The sequence below is a fragment of the Hippoglossus hippoglossus genome, chromosome 1, assembly GCF_009819705.1.
Source record: "Hippoglossus hippoglossus isolate fHipHip1 chromosome 1, fHipHip1.pri, whole genome shotgun sequence".
In the NCBI taxonomy this organism is placed as follows: Eukaryota; Metazoa; Chordata; class Actinopteri; order Pleuronectiformes; family Pleuronectidae; genus Hippoglossus; species Hippoglossus hippoglossus.
In genome coordinates this window covers 25,056,326-25,074,274 of record NC_047151.1, presented here as the reverse complement: position 1 = coordinate 25,074,274, position 17,949 = coordinate 25,056,326, and the positions used below count along the sequence as shown (strand labels likewise).

The following is a 17,949-nucleotide window of genomic DNA, read 5'->3' as shown; positions in this document are numbered from 1 at the left end:
TCCCGTTTTGCCTGCTCCCTATCGGATTTGTTTGCTTTCTCTGACTGTCTGCCTGGCTTTTGACCCCTGATCATCCATTAAACAAGAACTCTTGCTATTCCTAAGACTGCTCTAGTGTCGTGCTTTTGGGTTCACGTTTGCCATTTTGCGCACCCTGACAATATTCAGTTCTCACTTTGTAAAGACAGAATTCTACAATTACACTGACATGAATGTGTGTGAAAGAAAATGTTGCTGTTGTTTTCTAAATCAATGTAGAAATAAGGTTCCCTGATGTTTTATAACCTGTATTGATCCTGATCATCATCAATGAGCTGATTATTGGTTCTTTTCTTTTCCACATGTGAGATGGAGGTGAAACAAACTGATTGTGTGTCCATGAACTCACTGAACAAGAGTCATTGAACAGACTTTACTGATGAAATGAACTCAGAGCGTCAACATGTCCAACAGATCGAATTCACTTTGGTTTGATTTACAGTCCATCAGTGTTATGGGATGTTAGGTCACATTGTAAATGTGGAACCTGGTTTGTTTTTATCACGGCTCATCTTTGTAAAGTTTGAATCCACTCGTCCTCATTGTATTTACATATTTAGTGAACGGGCATATTTATCTGCTGCTGCGTAGGTTTCTGTTCTTTTTGATTTCCATGATCTGAACTAGCAGTTCCATTGGAGAGTGTCCTGATCGAGTCCCTCTGAGGGTTTGTTCTGCAGCTCTCATCGCGTGTTTCTTATACATGTGATTATACATTTAAATCTCTATATATGTATAAAGCAATAAAAATCTAATGTGTGAAGAAGCTGAAAGTTGAAATAAAGAATAAATCCAGTCTGTTCTATTGTCTTCATTCCAGGATCTCATTCAAAGCTGATGGAGACAAAGTGAAACTCCTATGAGAGAATAACTGAGGCAGTTTTCCTCCTGAAGCTCTGTTCTCTGTCTCTTGCAGCTGTCTTTGCAGCTTTCTGCACTAAATCAGCTTCATCGCAGAGAAATGAGCAAAGTTTTCTTCCACTCGCTGATTTTCAAAACCCAGATGTTGTTTGTGATCTCAGTGGATGAAAAGAGTTTGTCACACAGATTTTAAGAAGTGGAGAAACAATGGTTTGGTGAAGTTTCAGAGTGAAGACGTTGAGTTGAGTCCTGACACACATGCCACATATTGGAGATATTGTGATGTTGTGGACTTGAGGTCGTTCCGTTTATTGTGCTGTTGATTTTCATGAGGATGAAACTTCGAGTTTGTCATGTTGCTTCAGTGTTTCACGTCGTCACCTCACGGACAGACGGTCCTGGGTCGTACAGTTTGAATCCAGACTTGATCAAAACTTCTTGACCCCAAATTTGTCCGAGGTTTAACCCACAAAACAGACTTTGCTGCTTGAAGAGGTTTTTTAATTTCTGCAGAGTTAAAACAGTAAACGGTAAAAACATTCAGGATTAGGTTCCTGACGACTGGGATCGATTCTTTGCTCCGTCACAGACAAACTTCATCCAACTGTTTCTGAACAGAAAGAACTTTGGTGTCACTCGTATTATATAGAAACAGTTTGAGCAGTTTATCATTTTCTTAGAAAAGCTGAACAGTTGTTGACATGGTTCCTTTGCTCTTTGTCATTTTTCTTCTTTAGAACTCCATTAACTTTGCTGTAAGTCTGTATCATCTCTGGCTGCATGTGCTGTTGTAACAGCTCAGCTTAACACTGAGGGGGACCGAGTTTTAGAAATAAGTGTCTGAGACTCTGAAACAACTTGAGGAAATATAGCAGGCTGAGTCAGAAACTTCCTTTGAATCCAAACTTTAAACGTGCTGTTATCGTACCACGATTTGATCTAATTCTAGTGTTGGGATCGAGTTGGGATCGAGTTCGTCTCTAACATGAGGCCAAAACCCCCAGAATGCTTTTGGGGCCTCCATGTTTTTTTGACCGCCGCCCGAGTTTAAACTCGGGCCTTCCATTGGCTGAGAGCCAACAGACCCCATGGCCCGAATCAGCTGTTCTAGAGGCCACGAACACCATTCACTTGTCTTCCCGGAACGCGCCGCTCGCGCATCAACGAACCGTTGACCAGCAACAAGTAAGAGGCTTATGTCTGGGCAGAGACTAGTTTTAAACATTAGCGTGTTATTATTTGAGTGTATATTTGTGTAGGACCGCCGAGTCCCTTTGTTTTGTGCCAGCGCGTCGTGACCCGTCTGCATTTCCGGCCACGCTGCCGAACTGTGTGATCGTCAGACCTATTTTGCGGAGATCGGTACACAGCTGGACGGATCCCAGTTCGTCCGCTTGGGTACCGAATGGTAAAGTCCCCGCAAAACTGTCTCTGGCGGTGTTTGAGATCTCCTCTGATCGTTCTTTGCATGTTTTCTTTTCTCTCTCTCTCTTTCTCCTAAACCCGCCTGCACACACGTTCCGACCTGCATCCACATAATTCACGTGTTATATACGTTCTAAGGACTTAGATAGTGCGATCGCATCTCGACACTTCGGTGCTTTGAACCACGAGATAGACCAAAGCATCCCTTTGTTCTCCATTTCCTGTTGGTCAAACCACGAGTTTAGACCGCCATTTTGAGTCCAGTAACACGACATCACGTGGTTAGACCGCCGTCTTGTTTTCAGTAATACGACGTCATCCCCCGTGACTTCGTACGCCATCTTGACTCCCCCCCCCCGTGATCGTGTTAAGTGCTAGTGTTGTTATCCTCAATATAGTGGATTCTTGTTAGGATAATAGTCATTAATTAACATTGATATTATTATCTTTAATAAATTCTATTGTATTTAAAGTACCGGTATTGTGTGATTATTTGTGCATATGTATTTGAATACAGCTGGAACATGATAGCCAGTGCTTGAACTTTAACCTTCACTGTTAATTTTATAATCATTAATAGTAAATATTGAGATTTTATGAGACTGATCTTTACAGATTGATTGTTGGTCCCTGATACCAGGGTGGTGCCCCGTCTTTGATAAATTATAATTACAAATTGTATTATTCTTAATTGATAATTGTATTGTTTCTCATTAATTATTTCATTATTCTTAATTGATAACTTTATTGTTTTTAATTAATAATTTTATTATTTTAATAATCATATTTTATGATTATTAACAATTAGCCAACATCAAGTCTACCTACTATTGCACAACACTAGTTTTTAAAGTGTGTTCATGATTACATTTCTGTCACCTGTAGTGTTTTTATACTTTGACTCTTTCATACGTGTGTTTTAATGTATTTTTACTTGTGTTTTTCATTTGTGAAGCCCTTTGTAAGTTGTTTTTTATTCCACTGAAAAGATTCGTTAACTTTTCTGGAAACTTTGAAGAATGTGAATATTACAACCTGTGCTGTTGTGAGCTGAATGTGACAGTTCCCAGTGCAACTATTCACTTTGAAATGTGATAACACAGATACAAACTCATAACCAGCTCCTCCCAGTCAGGATATGTCTGAGTCTCCTCCCTTCACAGATGTGTCAGTGTAAGGACCAGTGAACAACAAGCCCTGAACTGTTGGAGATGAGTCACTGCAGGGAGTGAAGGAGAGAGGGAGGAGCAGAGATCTGTTTCTGTTCAGAGGAAGTGAAACTATTCTACAGTCACTGACACCAGCTGAAATGGCGCAGCAAGAAAATCAACTGGACAGAGAAAGATTCTGCTGTTCGATCTGTCTGGATCCACTGAAGGATCCGGTGACTACTGGCTGTGGACACAGCTACTGTCTGAGCTGTATTAACACCCACTGGGACAATGGGGATGAGAGAGGAAGCTACAGCTGCCCTCAGTGTAGACAGACCTTCACACCGAGGCCTGTCCTGGTGAAAAACACCATGTTAGCTGATTTAGTGGAGGAGCTGAAGAAGACTGGACTCCAAGCTGCTCCTGCTGATCACTGCTATGCTGGACCTGAAGATGTGGCCTGTGATTTCTGCACTGGGAGAAAACTGAAAGCTCTCAAGTCCTGTTTTGTTTGTTTAGCCTCTTATTGTGAAAAACACCTCCAGCCTCATCTTCAGTCACCTCCATTTAAGAAGCACAAGCTGGTGGAGCCCTCGGAGAGCTCCAGGAGAACATCTGCTCACGTCACGATGAGGTGATGAAGATGTTCTGCCGCACTGATCAGCAGTGTATCTGTTATCTCTGCTCTGTGGATGAACATAAAGACCACGACACAGTTACAGCTGCAGCAGAAAGGACTGAGAGGCAGAGAGAGCTCGGGCTGAGGAGACAAACAATCCAGCAGAGAGTCCAGGACAGAGAGAAAGATGTGAAGCTGCTTCAACAGGAGGAGGAGGCCGTCAATGGCTCTGCTGATAAAGCAGTGAAGGACAGTGAGAAGATCTTCACTGAGCTGATCCGTCTGCTGGAGAAAAGAAGCTCTGATGTGAAGCAGCAGATCAGATCCAAGCAGCAAACTGAAGTGAGTCGAGTCAGAGAGCTTCAGGAGAGACTGGAGCAGGAGATCACTGAGCTGAAGAGGAAAGACCATGAACTGAAGCAGCTCTCAGACACAGAGGATCACACCCAGTTTCTACACAACTACCCCTCACTGTCACCACTCAGTGAATCTACACACTCATCCAGCATCAGGATCCGTCCTCTGAGGTACTTTGAGGACGTGACAGCAGCTGTGTCACAGGTCAGAGGTCGACTACAGGACATTCTGAGTGAGACAGAGACAGAGATTTTACAGATTGTGTCTCAAGTGGATGTTTTACTGCCACAACCAGAGCCCAAGACCAGAGCTGACTTCTTAAAATATTCACAGGAAATCACACTGGATCCAAACACAGCACACAAACATCTGTTATCATCTCAGGGAAACAGAAAAGTAACAGTAATGAGAGAAGAACAGTCTTATTCTGATCACCCAGACAGATTCAATGTTTGGGGTCAGGTCCTGAGTAGAGAGAGTCTGACTGGACGTTGTTACTGGGAGGTGGAGGTGAAGGTGAAAGCAGTAGTTAGTGTAGCAGTCACATACAAGATATCAGCAGAGCAGGAGACTCAGGATGTAGATTTGGATACAATGATAAATCTTGGTCGTTACATTGTTATAGAAAGAGTTATAACTTTTTTTACAACAGGATCAGGACTCCAGTGTCAGGTCCTCGGTCCTCCAGAGTAGGAGTGTACCTGGATCACAGTGCAGGTGTTCTGTCCTTCTACAGAGTCTCTGACACCATGACTCTCCTCCACAGAGTCCAGACCACATTCACTCAGCCTCTCTATGCTGGAGTTTGGTTTGATTATTATCCTGGAGCCACAGCTGAGTTCTGTAAACTCAAATAGACTTGAGTCATTAAAAGCAGTGATTTAAACCTGGAGGATCCTGTGTCTAGCTGGCTGATCCTGATAATAATGGCGGATCCTGTATCGTGTTGGCATCTGATAGTGGTGGTGGACCACGATGTAGGTGACAGCTGACCGTGGACTATCATTACAACAAGACTGCTTGATATATAATATTTCTCCTCAGATACTCGACCATTATTGACAATAATCCATCATTTCATTGACCTTCCATTATGCTACAAAATGTTTATTCTAATCAATCTTATCTTGCTGATGTTCTCCTTTACACGAGGCATCTATTGCACTTCTGTCCGTCCTGGGAGAGGGATCCCTCACATGTGGCTCTCTGAGGTTTCTATGTTCTTTTAAACTGTTAAAATGTCTTTTTAGTCGTTTTTCCTTTCTCTTGTTGAGGGTTAAGAACAGAGGATGTCACACCTTGTTAAAGCCCTATGAGACAAATTGTATTGTGAATATGGGCTATACAAATAAAATTTGATTGATTGATTGATTTAGATTCTGTGTTTTTATCATTTACTTCTTTTGTCTCCATGTTTGTTGCTCAAAGTTCGTCGTCGTGACGTTTCTGCTCCGCACAGAGATCAGCTGTCAATCAAACACTGACCTTCCTGCACCACAGATATTCAGTTCTCACTTTGTAAAGACAGAATTCTACAATGACACTGACATGAATGTGTTTGAAAGAAATAATGTTGCTGTTGTTTTCTAAATCAATGTAGAAATAAGTTTCCCTGATGTTTTATAACCTGTATTGATCCTGATCATCATCAATGAGCTGATTATTGGTTCTTTTCTTTTCCACATGTGAGATGGAGGTGAAACAAACTGACTGTGTGTCCATGAACTCACTGAACAAGAGTCACTGAACAGACTTTACTGATGAAATGAACTCAGAGCGTCAACATGTCCAACAGATCGACTTCACTTTGGTTTGATTTACAGTCCATCAGTGTTATGGGATGTTTGGTCACATTGTAAATGTGGAACCTGGTTTGTTTTTATCACGGCTCATCTCTGTAAAGTTTGAATCCACTCGTCCTCATTGTATTTACATATTTAGTGAACGGGCATATTTATCTGCTGCTGCGTAGGTTTCTGTTCTTTTTGATTTTCATGATCTGAACTAGCAGTTCCACTGGAGAGTGTCTGATCGAGTCCCTCTGAGGGTTTTGTAAGGGAAATGTAACATTTTGACCACAATATGATCATGTTAATTTCCCCTTTGATTGATCATGATTGAATCTCATACAATGTAACCTTGATCATGCTGTATCCTGTACAACTGAATGAATCTTGGCCTGATTGCTTTAACTAAGGCATTGTTGCCTTGATGTCATCAGAAGATCCTGACCTTTGACTTTGTAACAAACCCAACCAGAGTGGGAGGGATGAGCCAAATGTATAAAGACAAAGAACTGTTTCCCATCGGTGTGCATATTACAAACTAACCTTTGTCGTATGCACCATGCTCTGAGCATTAAAGTGTGACAATACTGTAAGAGAATTGTGTCTCGTTCCTCGTTGTTAAGGTGGGATTGCAGAAATTGCCACGACAGTTTGTTCTGCAGCTCTCATCACATTTGATAAGCTGTATTTGTGAATTTGAGAATTCAGAATCCACTAGAGGGCAGTGTTTAACATCTGTCCCATATTTTATTTCGTGTCAAACCTTTCAAATCAAACAGCATCAGAAACACTGCAGCAGCTGTTACTTTCTGTGTCCTGTAGAGGGCGACAGATTCACACCACCAGGAACAGCTACTGTCTCCAGCACCCCTTAGTGGACAACAGGGAGAGATTGTGCAGTGGGAATAACTTTAAATAAACATTCAAAGTCATCACTACCTGCTCCTGTCTGCGTGTTTTTCTTTATTACATTACAGGATTACTATTAAACTGCTTCACCGATTTCCATGAAGTGTTTGTGAAGGGATGAGGTATGAGGACCAAGTGAAGAACCATAGATTTAGAGCAGGTCCAGGAATTTTATTTCCTCTTCTTTAACATGGGTGGAGGTTTGGACTAATTTAAGATTTAACATTTGCTCATGTTAACAAATGGAAAATGTTGTAATTATGCAGCTTTATGATCAGAATGGTTTATTATTATGGAATTAATTCCCCAGTCCTTTAAAAGACAGTTTTCTATCAACCGTTCACAGTCATTAGCTTCAGTGAAAGCATATTTGCGTTTTGAATGGGAAAGAACAAATATTTCACCCATCATTGGTGGAAATATATTGAAAGATTTAAAATTTGAAATAAATCCAGGTTTGATTAGGGCTTTAGATTTCTTCAGTTTGGGTTTTAAACACGTCTGTGTGATGCATTCTGATCTTCATGTTCATGTGGAGCTGGTAACCAAGGTACTTTATGATGCTGCTGTGATTTTAAACACATGGCAAGAATATATAGTTTTATATCTCGGATGTGTGTGATCCAGTCACATTCAGAACAAATCACATCTCATAAACACATTAAGTTCTCACCACTACCAAAACAACACTGAGCTGCCACTAGAGGTCGCTGTATCTTAAGTTTAAGGTCTGGAAGTGTTCTCTCTTTTCTGCATGAAGGTAAAAGTTATGTTTTACTTTTCTCATAGATTTTAAAATCTGACTCAAAAACCATTTACTCTGTTTTAATTAAAAAAAAGCTGAGTTAAATTTTGTATGAAAACGAAGCAGTTCTTCAGAAAGTGACCGGTCAGGGAACAGTTGGTCTTTGTGCATTCACACCTCTCAGGTTCATAGTTGATCACTAATGGAAAAGTGAGGTCGGACACTAAAGGCTGCAGAGATCTTCTTCCTCATTAACCTGAACACACCTAGTGTAAGAAAACACCAGTCAGCTAATCCTTATCTATAAAGCACTTACTGGAAAAGGTATAGAATGTACATGAATGTACCTGAACCTGCAACATTAGACTTTAACACAAGATATAAACCACATCAGTCATTTCTTCACATGTAGATTCTCCTGGTTCTCTGTGGGGGGGTGGTGGTGTTAATGTGGTGTGGCTGTAACTTTCAGCTGCCTGGTCCTTCTGTTGTGGAGACAGCAGCCGCCCCATCGTTTCCCCCCGGCTCACTGCTGTTATATATATTCGTTAAGCTGCAGCTCCAGGGTCTTGGTTCCATGATGGATGTTTAGGTTTTCATGACAGAGTCAAGTGAGGAATAGGAGGAGATATACAGTGAGTGCTCAGAGACAGAAAACACCAAGTGTAATGTAAGGTTACAACCCTGCACTAAAAAATATGATCCCACTTGAACTTTGATTTTTGATGTTTGGACTCATTCATACGGAGGCGGCACTTTATGATGATAGAAACAAACAGTGTCATTTGTTTTATTGAGGTAAATGAATGTTAGAAAAGATATAAAGATAATGTCTGTGTGGTGAACGAAGTAGAAATGATCATGGTGATGAAATACTAAGTCAAAACATGACTTACCATGTAAAATAAAGAGAAACTAAATTTTATTAACTAAACATTATGACTCGGTCAAAATTGTGATACAGAGTAAATAATAAAAACCCAACAGTTCCCACAATGAGCAAAAAACCAACAACACAACCAGCTCCTCCCAGTCAGAATATTTCTTTGTCTCCTCCCTTCACAGGTGTGTAGGTGTAAGGACCAGTGAACAACAAGGTGTGGACTGTTGGAGATGAGTCACTGCAGGAAGAGAAAGAGAGAGGGAGGAGCAGAGATCTGTTTCTGCTCAGAGGAAGTGAATCTATTCTACAGTCACTGGCACCAGCTGAAATGGCGCAGCAAGAAAATCAACTGGAGAGAGAGAGATTCTGCTGTTCGATCTGTCTGGATCCACTGAAGGATCCGGTGACTACTGGCTGTGGACACAGCTACTGTCTGAGCTGTATTAACACCCACTGGGACAAAGAGGATGAGAGAGGAAGCTACAGCTGCCCTCAGTGTAGACAGACCTTCACACCGAGGCCTGTCCTGGTGAAAAACACCATGTTAGCTGATTCACTGGAGGAGCTGAAGAAGACTGGACTCCAAGCTGCTCCTGCTGATCACTGCTATGCTGGACCTGAAGATGTGGCCTGTGATTTCTGCACTGGGAGAAAACTGAAAGCTCTCAAGTCCTGTTTGGTTTGTTTAGCCTCTTATTGTGAAAAACACCTCCAGCCTCATTTTCAGTCACCTCCATTTAAGAAGCACAAGCTGGTGGAGCCCTCGGAGAAGCTCCAGGAGAACATCTGCTCTTGTCACGATGAGGTGATGAAGATGTTCTGCCGCACTGATCAGCAGTGTATCTGTTATCTCTGCTCTGTGGATGAACATAAAGACCACGACACAGTGTCAGCTGCAGCAGAAAGGACTGAGAGGCAGAGAGAGCTCGGGCTGAGGAGACAAACAATCCAGCAGGGTCCAGGACAGAGAGAAAGATGTGAAGCTGCTTCAACAGGAGGAGGAGGCCGTCAATGGCTCTGCTGATAAAGCAGTGAAGGACAGTGAGAAGATCTTCACTGAGCTGATCTGTCTGCTGAAGAAAAGAAGCTCTGATGTGAAGCAGATCAGATCCAAGCAGCAAACTGAAGTGAGTCGAGTCAGAGAGCTTCAGGAGAGACTGGAGCAGGAGATCACTGAGCTGAAGAGGAAAGACCATGAACTGAAGCAGCTCTCAGACACAGAGGATCACAACCAGTTTCTACACAACTACCCCTCACTGTCACACAGTGAATCTACACACTCATCCAGCATCAGGATCCGTCCTCTGAGGTACTTTGAGGACGTGACAGCAGCTGTGTCACAGGTCAGAGGTCGACTACAGGACATTCTGAGTGAGACAGAGACAGAGATTTTACAGATTGTGTCTCAAGTGGATGTTTTACTGCCTCAACCAGAGCCCAAGACCAGAGCTGACTTCTTAAAATATTCACAGGAAATCACACTGGATCCAAACACAGTAAACAAAGATCTGTTATTATCTGAGGGAAACAGAAAAGTAACATTAATGAGTAAAGAACAGTCTTATTCTGATCACCCAGACAGATTCACTGTTTGGCTCAGGTCCTGAGTAGAGAGAGTCTGACTGGACGTTGTTACTGGGAGGTGGAGGTGGAGGTGAGAGGAGAGTTAGTGTAGCAGTCACATACAAGAATATCAGCAGAGCAGGAGAGTCACAAGAATGTGTATTTGGATTCAATGATAAATCTTGGTCGTTACATTTATAGAAACAGTTATATCTTTTATTACAACAGCATCAGGACTCCAGTGTCAGGTCCTTGTCCTCCAGAGTAGGAGTGTACCTGGATCACAGTGCAGGTGTTCTGTCCTTCTACAGCGTCTCTGACACCATGACTCTCCTCCACAGAGTCCAGACCACATTCACTCAGCCTCTCTATGCTGGAGTTTGGGTTCATTCTGGATCCACAGCTGAGTTCTGTAAACTGAAATAGACTCGAGTCATTAAAAGCAGTGATTTAAACCTGGTGGATCCTGTGTCTAGCTGGCTGATCCTGATAAAAATGGCGGATCCTGTATCGTGTTGGCATCTGATAGTGTGGTGGACCACGATGTAGGTGACAGCTGACCGTGGACTATCATTACAACAAGACTGCTTGATGTATAATATTTCTCCTCAGATACTCGACCATTACTGACAATAATCCATCAACTCATTGACCTTCCATTATGCTAGAAAATGTTTATTCTAATCAATCTTATCTTACTGATGTTCTCCTTTACACGAGGCATCTATTGCACTTCAGTCCGTCCTGGGAGAGGGATCCCTCACATGTGGCTCTCTGAGGTTTCTATGTTCTTTTTAACCTGTTAAAATGTCTTTTTAGTAGTTTTTCCTTTCTCTTGTTGAGGGTTAAGAACAGAGGATGTCACACCTTGTTAAAGCCCTATGAGACAGATTGTATTTGTGAATATGGGCTATACAAATAAAATTTGATTGATTGATTGAGATTCTGTGTTTTTATCATTACTTCTTTTGTCTCCATGTTTGTTGCTCAAAGTTCGTCGTCGTGACGTTTCTGCTCCGCACAGAGATCAGCTGTCAATCAAACACTGACCTTCCTGCACCACAGATATTCAGTTCTCACTTTGTAAAGACAGAATTCTACAATTACACTGACATGAATGTTTTGAAAGAAATAATGTTGCTGTTTTCTAAATCAATGTAGAAATAAGGTTCCCTGATGTTTTATAACCTGTATTGATCCTGATCATCATCAATGAGCTGATTATTGGTTCTTTTCTTTTCCACATGTGAGATGGAGGTGAAACAAACTGACTGTGTGTCCATGAACTCACTGAACAAGAGTCACTGAACAGACTTTACTGATGAAATGAACTCAGAGCGTCAACATGTCCAACAGATCGACTTCACTTTGGTTTGATTTACAGTCCATCAGTGTTATGAGATGTTAGGTCACATTGTAAATGTGGAACCTGGTTTGTTTTTATCACGGCTCATCTTTGTAAAGTTTGAATCCACTCGTCCTCATTGTATTTACATATTTAGTGAACGGGCATATTTATCTGCTGCTGCGTAGGTTTCTGTTCTTTTTGATTTTCATGATCTGAACTAGCAGTTCCATTGGAGAGTGTCTGATCGAGTCCCTCTGAGGTTTGTTCTGCAGCTCTCATCACATTTGATAAGCTGTATTTGTGAATTTGAGAATTCAGAATCCACTAGAGGGCAGTGTTTAACATCTGTCCCATATTTTATTTCATGTAAAACCTTTAAAATCAAACAGAAGCAGAAACACTGCAGCAGCTGTTACTTTCTGTTTCCTGTAGAGGGCGACAGATTCACACCACCAGGAACAGCTACTGTCTCGCAGCCCCCCTTAGTGGACAACAGGGAGAGGTTGTGCAGTGGGAATAAACTTTAAATAAACATTCAAAGTCATCACTTCCTGCTCCTGTCTGCGTGTTTGATTCTTTATTACATTACAGGATGACTATTAAACTGCTTTACCGATTTCCATGAAGTGTTTGTGAAGGGATGAGGTATGAGGACCAAGTGAAGAACACATAGATTTAGATCAGGTCCAGGAATTTTATTTCCTCTTCTTTAACATGGGTGGAGGTTTGGACTAATTTAAGATTTAACATTTGCTTATGTTAGAAATGGAAAATGTTGTAATTATGCAGCTTTATGATCAGAATGGTTTATTATTATGGAATTAATTCCCCAGTCCTTTAAAAGACAGTTTTCTATCAACTGTTCACAGTCATTAGAATCAGTGAAAGCATATTTGCGTTTTGAGTGGAAAAAAAAATATTTCACCCATCGTTGGTGGAAATATATTTAAAGATTTGAACTTTGAAATACATCTAGGTTTGATTAGGGGCTTTAGATTTTTTCATTTGGGTTTTAAACACGTCTGTGTGATGCATTCTGATCTTCATGTTCATGTGGAGCTGGTAACCAAGGTACTTTATGATGCTGCTGTGATTTTAAAAGACAAAATACATAGTTTTATATCTAGGATGTGTGTGATCCAGTCACATTCAGAACAAATCACATCATAAAACACACTAAGTTCTCACCACTGCCAACACAACACTGAGCTGCCACTAGAGGTCGTTGTTTTGAAGTTTAAGTTCTGAAAGTGTTCTCTTTTTCTTCTGCATAAAGATCAAAGTTATGTTTCACTTTCTCATAGATTTTTAAATTACCTCAAAAACCATTTACTCTGCTTTAATAAAAAAAAAGCTGAGTTAAATTTTGTATGAAAACGAAGCAGTTCTGCAGAAAGTCACCAGACAGGGAACAGTTGGTCTTTGTGCACTCACACCTCTCAGGTTCATCGTTGATCTGCAGGGTGAGGGAACGTGTCCCAGTTGCCGTCAGCCTCGTCACCATCTTCTTCCTCTTCTTCCTCTTCTTCCTCTTCTTCCTCTTCTTCCTCTTCTCCCTCACGACCGCTCTGGTCTCAGTCTCATTGCAGCCGGACGCCTTCTTCTCCATCACCATGGCAACCATTTGGTTCATCAATGGGGAGTCAAAAACTGTCACACCAGCGTCAGACGTCCTGCTTTAAAACATGGACCCTGTATAGAGATCTATAGAGTCTTTATATAAGTCAACCAATCACAGTAATGTGTGTGTGTGTGTGTGTGTGTGTGTGTGTGTGTGTGTGTGTGTGTGTGTGTGTGTGTGTGTGTGTGGTGTGTGTGTGTGTCTCTGTCTGTCTCTGTGTGTGCCTTACTGTCTGTCTGTCGTTCTTCTCAGGGATGAGTTTTGTCTTGAAAGCGTTGGTGGGGACGGTGGAAGAAGACTGGTCTGGGCTCTGGCGGTGGAGGGAGAGAGGGACGGGCCGGCAGTCGTCAGAGGACAAGATGCAGCCTGAGGCGACCCGTGTCTGGGGTCCTGCAGCGGGTGGAGGCTGAAGCCCCTGACGTCGTCCCAGTACACGAGGAGGAGCAGGATCATCAACAACGACCCCAGAATGAACGCCACTCGTAGACCCCGCCATAAGCCCATGGTTATATCGAATCCAGCGCCGTGATTGGTGAAGAAAAGAGGAAGAGGTTATCTCAGCTGTCTACTTTTTAGTTTTTCATTCTTCTATGAGTGAGTTTGTATTTGTTAATTTTACTCGTTTTTCTTTATTTGTTTTGAGATGTGCTTTATAAATAAAGATGTGATTTATTATTATTAAATGCATCTATTTGATTTGACTTTAATTGTTACTGTATGTTGTGAATGAAGGATAACACACTCTGCCTCTCACTGAAAGCTCCTCTTAACACAGGTATGAACAGGCCGCTGTGAAATGCAGTAAAACCTGAAAAAACAACAACAACACAACGCTCCTCCCAGTCAGAATATTTCTTTGTCTCCTCCCTTCAAAGGTGTGTCAGTGTAAGGACCAGTGAACAACAAGGTGTGGACTGTGGAGATGAGTCACTGCAGGAAGTGAAGGTGAGAGGGAGGAGCAGAGATCTGTTTCTGTCAGAGGAAGTGAAACTATTCTACAGTCACTGACACCAGCTGAAATGGCGCAGCAAGAAAATCAACTGGACAGAGAAAGATTCTGCTGTTCGATCTGTCTGGATCCACTGAAGGATCCGGTGACTACTGGCTGTGGACACAGCTACTGTCTGAGCTGTATTAACACCCACTGGGACAATGAGGATGAGAGAGGAAGCTACAGCTGCCCTCAGTGTAGACAGACCTTCACACCGAGGCCTGTCCTGGTGAAAAACCATGTTAGCTGATTTAGTGGAGGAGCTGAAGAAGACTGGACTCCAAGCTGCTCCTGCTGATCACTGCTATGCTGGACCTGAAGATGTGGCCTGTGATTTCTGCACTGGGAGAAAACTGAAAGCTCTCAAGTCCTGTTTGGTTTGTTTGTCTTATTGTGAAAAACACCTCCAGCCTCATTCAGTCACCTCCATTTAAGAAGCACAAGCTGGTGGAGCCCTCGGAGAAGCTCCAGGAGAACATCTGCTCTCGTCACGATGAGGTGATGAAGATGTTCTGCCGCACTGATCAGCAGTGTATCTGTTATCTCTGCTCTGTGGATGAACATAAAGACCACGACACAGTGTCAGCTGCAGCAGAAAGGACTGAGAGGCAGAGAGAGCTCGGGCTGAGGAGACAAACAATCCAGCAGAGTCCAGGACAGAGAGAAAGATGTGAAGCTGCTTCAACAGGAGGAGGAGGCCGTCAATGGCTCTGCTGATAAAGCAGTGAGGACAGTGAGAAGATCTTCACTGAGCTGATCCGTCTGCTGAAGAAAAGAAGCTCTGATGTGAAGCAGCAGATCAGATCCAAGCAGCAAACTGAAGTGAGTCGAGTCAGAGAGCTTCAGGAGAGACTGGAGCAGGAGATCACTGAGCTGAAGAGGAAAGACCATGAACTGAAGCAGCTCTCAGACACAGAGGATCACAACCAGTTTCTACACAACTACCCCTCACTGTCACCACTCAGTGAATCTACACACTCATCCAGCATCAGGATCCGTCCTCTGAGGAACTTTGAGGACGTGACAGCAGCTGTGTCACAGGTCAGAGGTCGACTACAGGACATTCTGAGTGAGACAGGACAGAGATTTTACAGATTGTGTCTCAAGTGGATGTTTTACTGCCTCAACCAGAGCCCAGACCAGAGCTGACTTCTTAAAATATTCACAGGAAATCACACTGGATCCAAACACAGCACAAAATCTGTTATTATCTGAGGGAAACAGAAAAGTAACAGTAATGAGAGAAGAACAGTCTTATTCTGATCACCCAGACAGATTCATGGTTGGCCTCAGGTCCTGAGTAGAGAGAGTCTGACTGGACGTTGTTACTGGGAGGTGGAGGTGGAGGTGAGAGGAGCAGTTAGTGTAGCAGTCACATACAAGAATATCAGCAGAGCAGGAGACTCAGGATGTAGATTTGGATTCAATGATAAATCTTGGTCGTTACAGTGTTATGGAAACAGTTATAACTTTTATACAACAGCATCAGGACTCCAGTGTCAGGTCCTCTGTCCTCCAGAGTAGGAGTGTACCTGGATCACAGTGCAGGTGTTCTGTCCTTCTACAGCGTCTCTGACACCATGACTCTCCTCCACAGAGTCCAGACCACATTCACTCAGCCTCTCTATGCTGGAGTTTGGTTTATTTATTCTGGAGCCACAGCTGAGTTCTGTAAACTCAAATAGACTCGAGTCATTAAAAGCAGTGATTTAAACCTGGAGGATCCTGTGTCTAGCTGGCTGATCCTGATAATAATGGCGGATCCTGTATCGTGTTGGCATCTGATAGTGGTGGTGGACCACGATTGAGGTGGCAGCTGACCGTGGACTATGATTACAACAAGACTGCTTGATATATAATATTTCTCCTCAGATACTCGACCATTATGACAATAATCCATGATTTCATTGACCTTCCATTATGCTACAAAGTGTTTTTCTAATCAATCTTATCTTCTGATGTTCTCCTTTACACGAGGCATCTATTGCACTTCAGTCCGTCCTGGGAGAGGGATCCCTCACATGTGGCTCTCTGAGGTTTCTATGTTCTTTTTAACTGTTAAAATGTCTTTTTGTAGTTTTTCCTTTCTCTTGTTGAGGGTTAAGAACAGAGGATGTCACACCTTGTTAAAGCCCTATGAGATTGTATTTGTGAATATGGGCTATACAAATAAAATTTGATTGATTTAGATTCTGTGTTTTTATCATTTACTCTTTTGTCTCCATGTTTGTTGCTCAAAGTTCGTCGTCGTGACGTTTCTGCTCCGCACAGAGATCAGCTGTCAATCAAACACTGACCTTCCTGCACCACAGATATTCAGTTCTCACTTTGTAAAGACAGAATTCTACAATTACACTGACATGAATGTGTTTGAAAGAAATAATGTTGCTGTTGTTTTCTAAATCAATGTAGAAATAAGGTTCCCTGATGTTTTATAACCTGTATTGATCCTGATCATCATCAATGAGCTGATTATTGGTTCTTTTCTTTCCACATGTGAGATGGAGGTGAAACAAACTGACTGTGTGTCCATGAACTCACTGAACAAGAGTCATTGAACAGACTTTACTGATGAAATGAACTCAGAGCGTCAACATGTCCAACAGATCGACTTCACTTTGGTTTGATTTACAGTCCATCAGTGTTATGGGATGTTTGGTCACATTGTAAATGTGGAACCTGGTTTGTTTTTATCACGGCTCATCTTTGTAAAGTTTGAATCCACTCGTCCTCATTGTATTTACATATTTAGTGAACGGGCATATTTATCTGCTGCTGCGTAGGTTTCTGTTCTTTTTGATTTCCATGATCTGAACTAGCAGTTCCACTGGAGAGTGTCTGATCGAGTCCCTCTGAGGGTTTGTTCTGCAGCTCTCATCACATTTGATAAGCTGTATTTGTGAATTTGAGAATTCAGAATCCACTAGAGGGCAGTGTTTAACATCTGTCCCTTATTTTATTTCATGTAAAACCTTTAAAATCAAACAGCAGCAGAAACACTGCAGCAGCTGTTACTTTCTGTTTCCTGTAGAGGGCGACAGATTCACACCACCAGGAACAGCTACTGTCTCACAGCTCCCCTTAGTGGACAACAGGGAGAGGTTGTGCAGTGGGAATAACTTTAAATAAACATTCAAAGTCATTACTACCTGCTCCTGTCTGCGTGTTTTATTCTTTATCACATTACAGGATTACTATTAAACTGCTTCACCGATTTCCATGAAGTGTTTGTGAAGGGATGAGGTATGAGGACCAAGTGAAGAACCCATAGATTTAGAGCAGGTCCAGGAATTTTATTTCCTCTTCTTTAACATGGGCGGAGGTTTGGACTAATTTAGGATTTAACATTTTCTTATGTTAGAAATGGATAATGATGTAATTATGCAGCTTTATGATCAGAATGGTTTATTATTATGGAATTAATTCCCCAGTCCTTTAAAAGACAGTTTTCTATCAATTGTTCACAGTCATAGCATCAGTGAAAGCATATTTGCGTTTTAAGTGGAAAGAAAAAATATTTCACCCATCGTTGGTGGAAATATATTTAAAGATTTGAACTTTGAAATACATCTAGGTTTGATTAGGGGCTTTAGATTTTTTCAGTTTGGGTTTTAAACACGTCTGTGTGATGCATTCTGATCTTCATGTTC

The 17,949-nt window shown here is 41.9% G+C and overlaps 1 protein-coding gene, 1 long non-coding RNA gene and 1 pseudogene across 2 annotated transcripts; 2 read left to right on the top strand and 1 right to left on the bottom strand.

Moving 5' to 3' along the window:
* Nucleotides 1–1,582: 1,582 nt before the first annotated feature.
* LOC117767473 lies at nucleotides 1,583–9,009 on the bottom strand. Its single transcript, XR_004614891.1, has 3 exons — nucleotides 8,999–9,009; nucleotides 8,577–8,582; nucleotides 1,583–1,709 (listed from the first exon to the last, which is right to left on the bottom strand). It is a non-coding gene; the product is annotated as an uncharacterized LOC117767473 (long non-coding RNA).
* On the top strand, nucleotides 3,635–10,605 carry LOC117767428 (tripartite motif-containing protein 16-like). Its single transcript, XM_034595059.1, is given in 3 exon segments — nucleotides 3,635–4,061; nucleotides 4,064–4,962; nucleotides 10,419–10,605. Coding segments are annotated over 3 exon segments (1,359 nt in total). The 3' UTR covers nucleotides 10,452–10,605.
* A 3,722-nt stretch (nucleotides 10,606–14,327) lies between these two features.
* LOC117764150 lies at nucleotides 14,328–15,921 on the top strand (annotated as a pseudogene).
* Nucleotides 15,922–17,949: the final 2,028 nt, after the last annotated feature.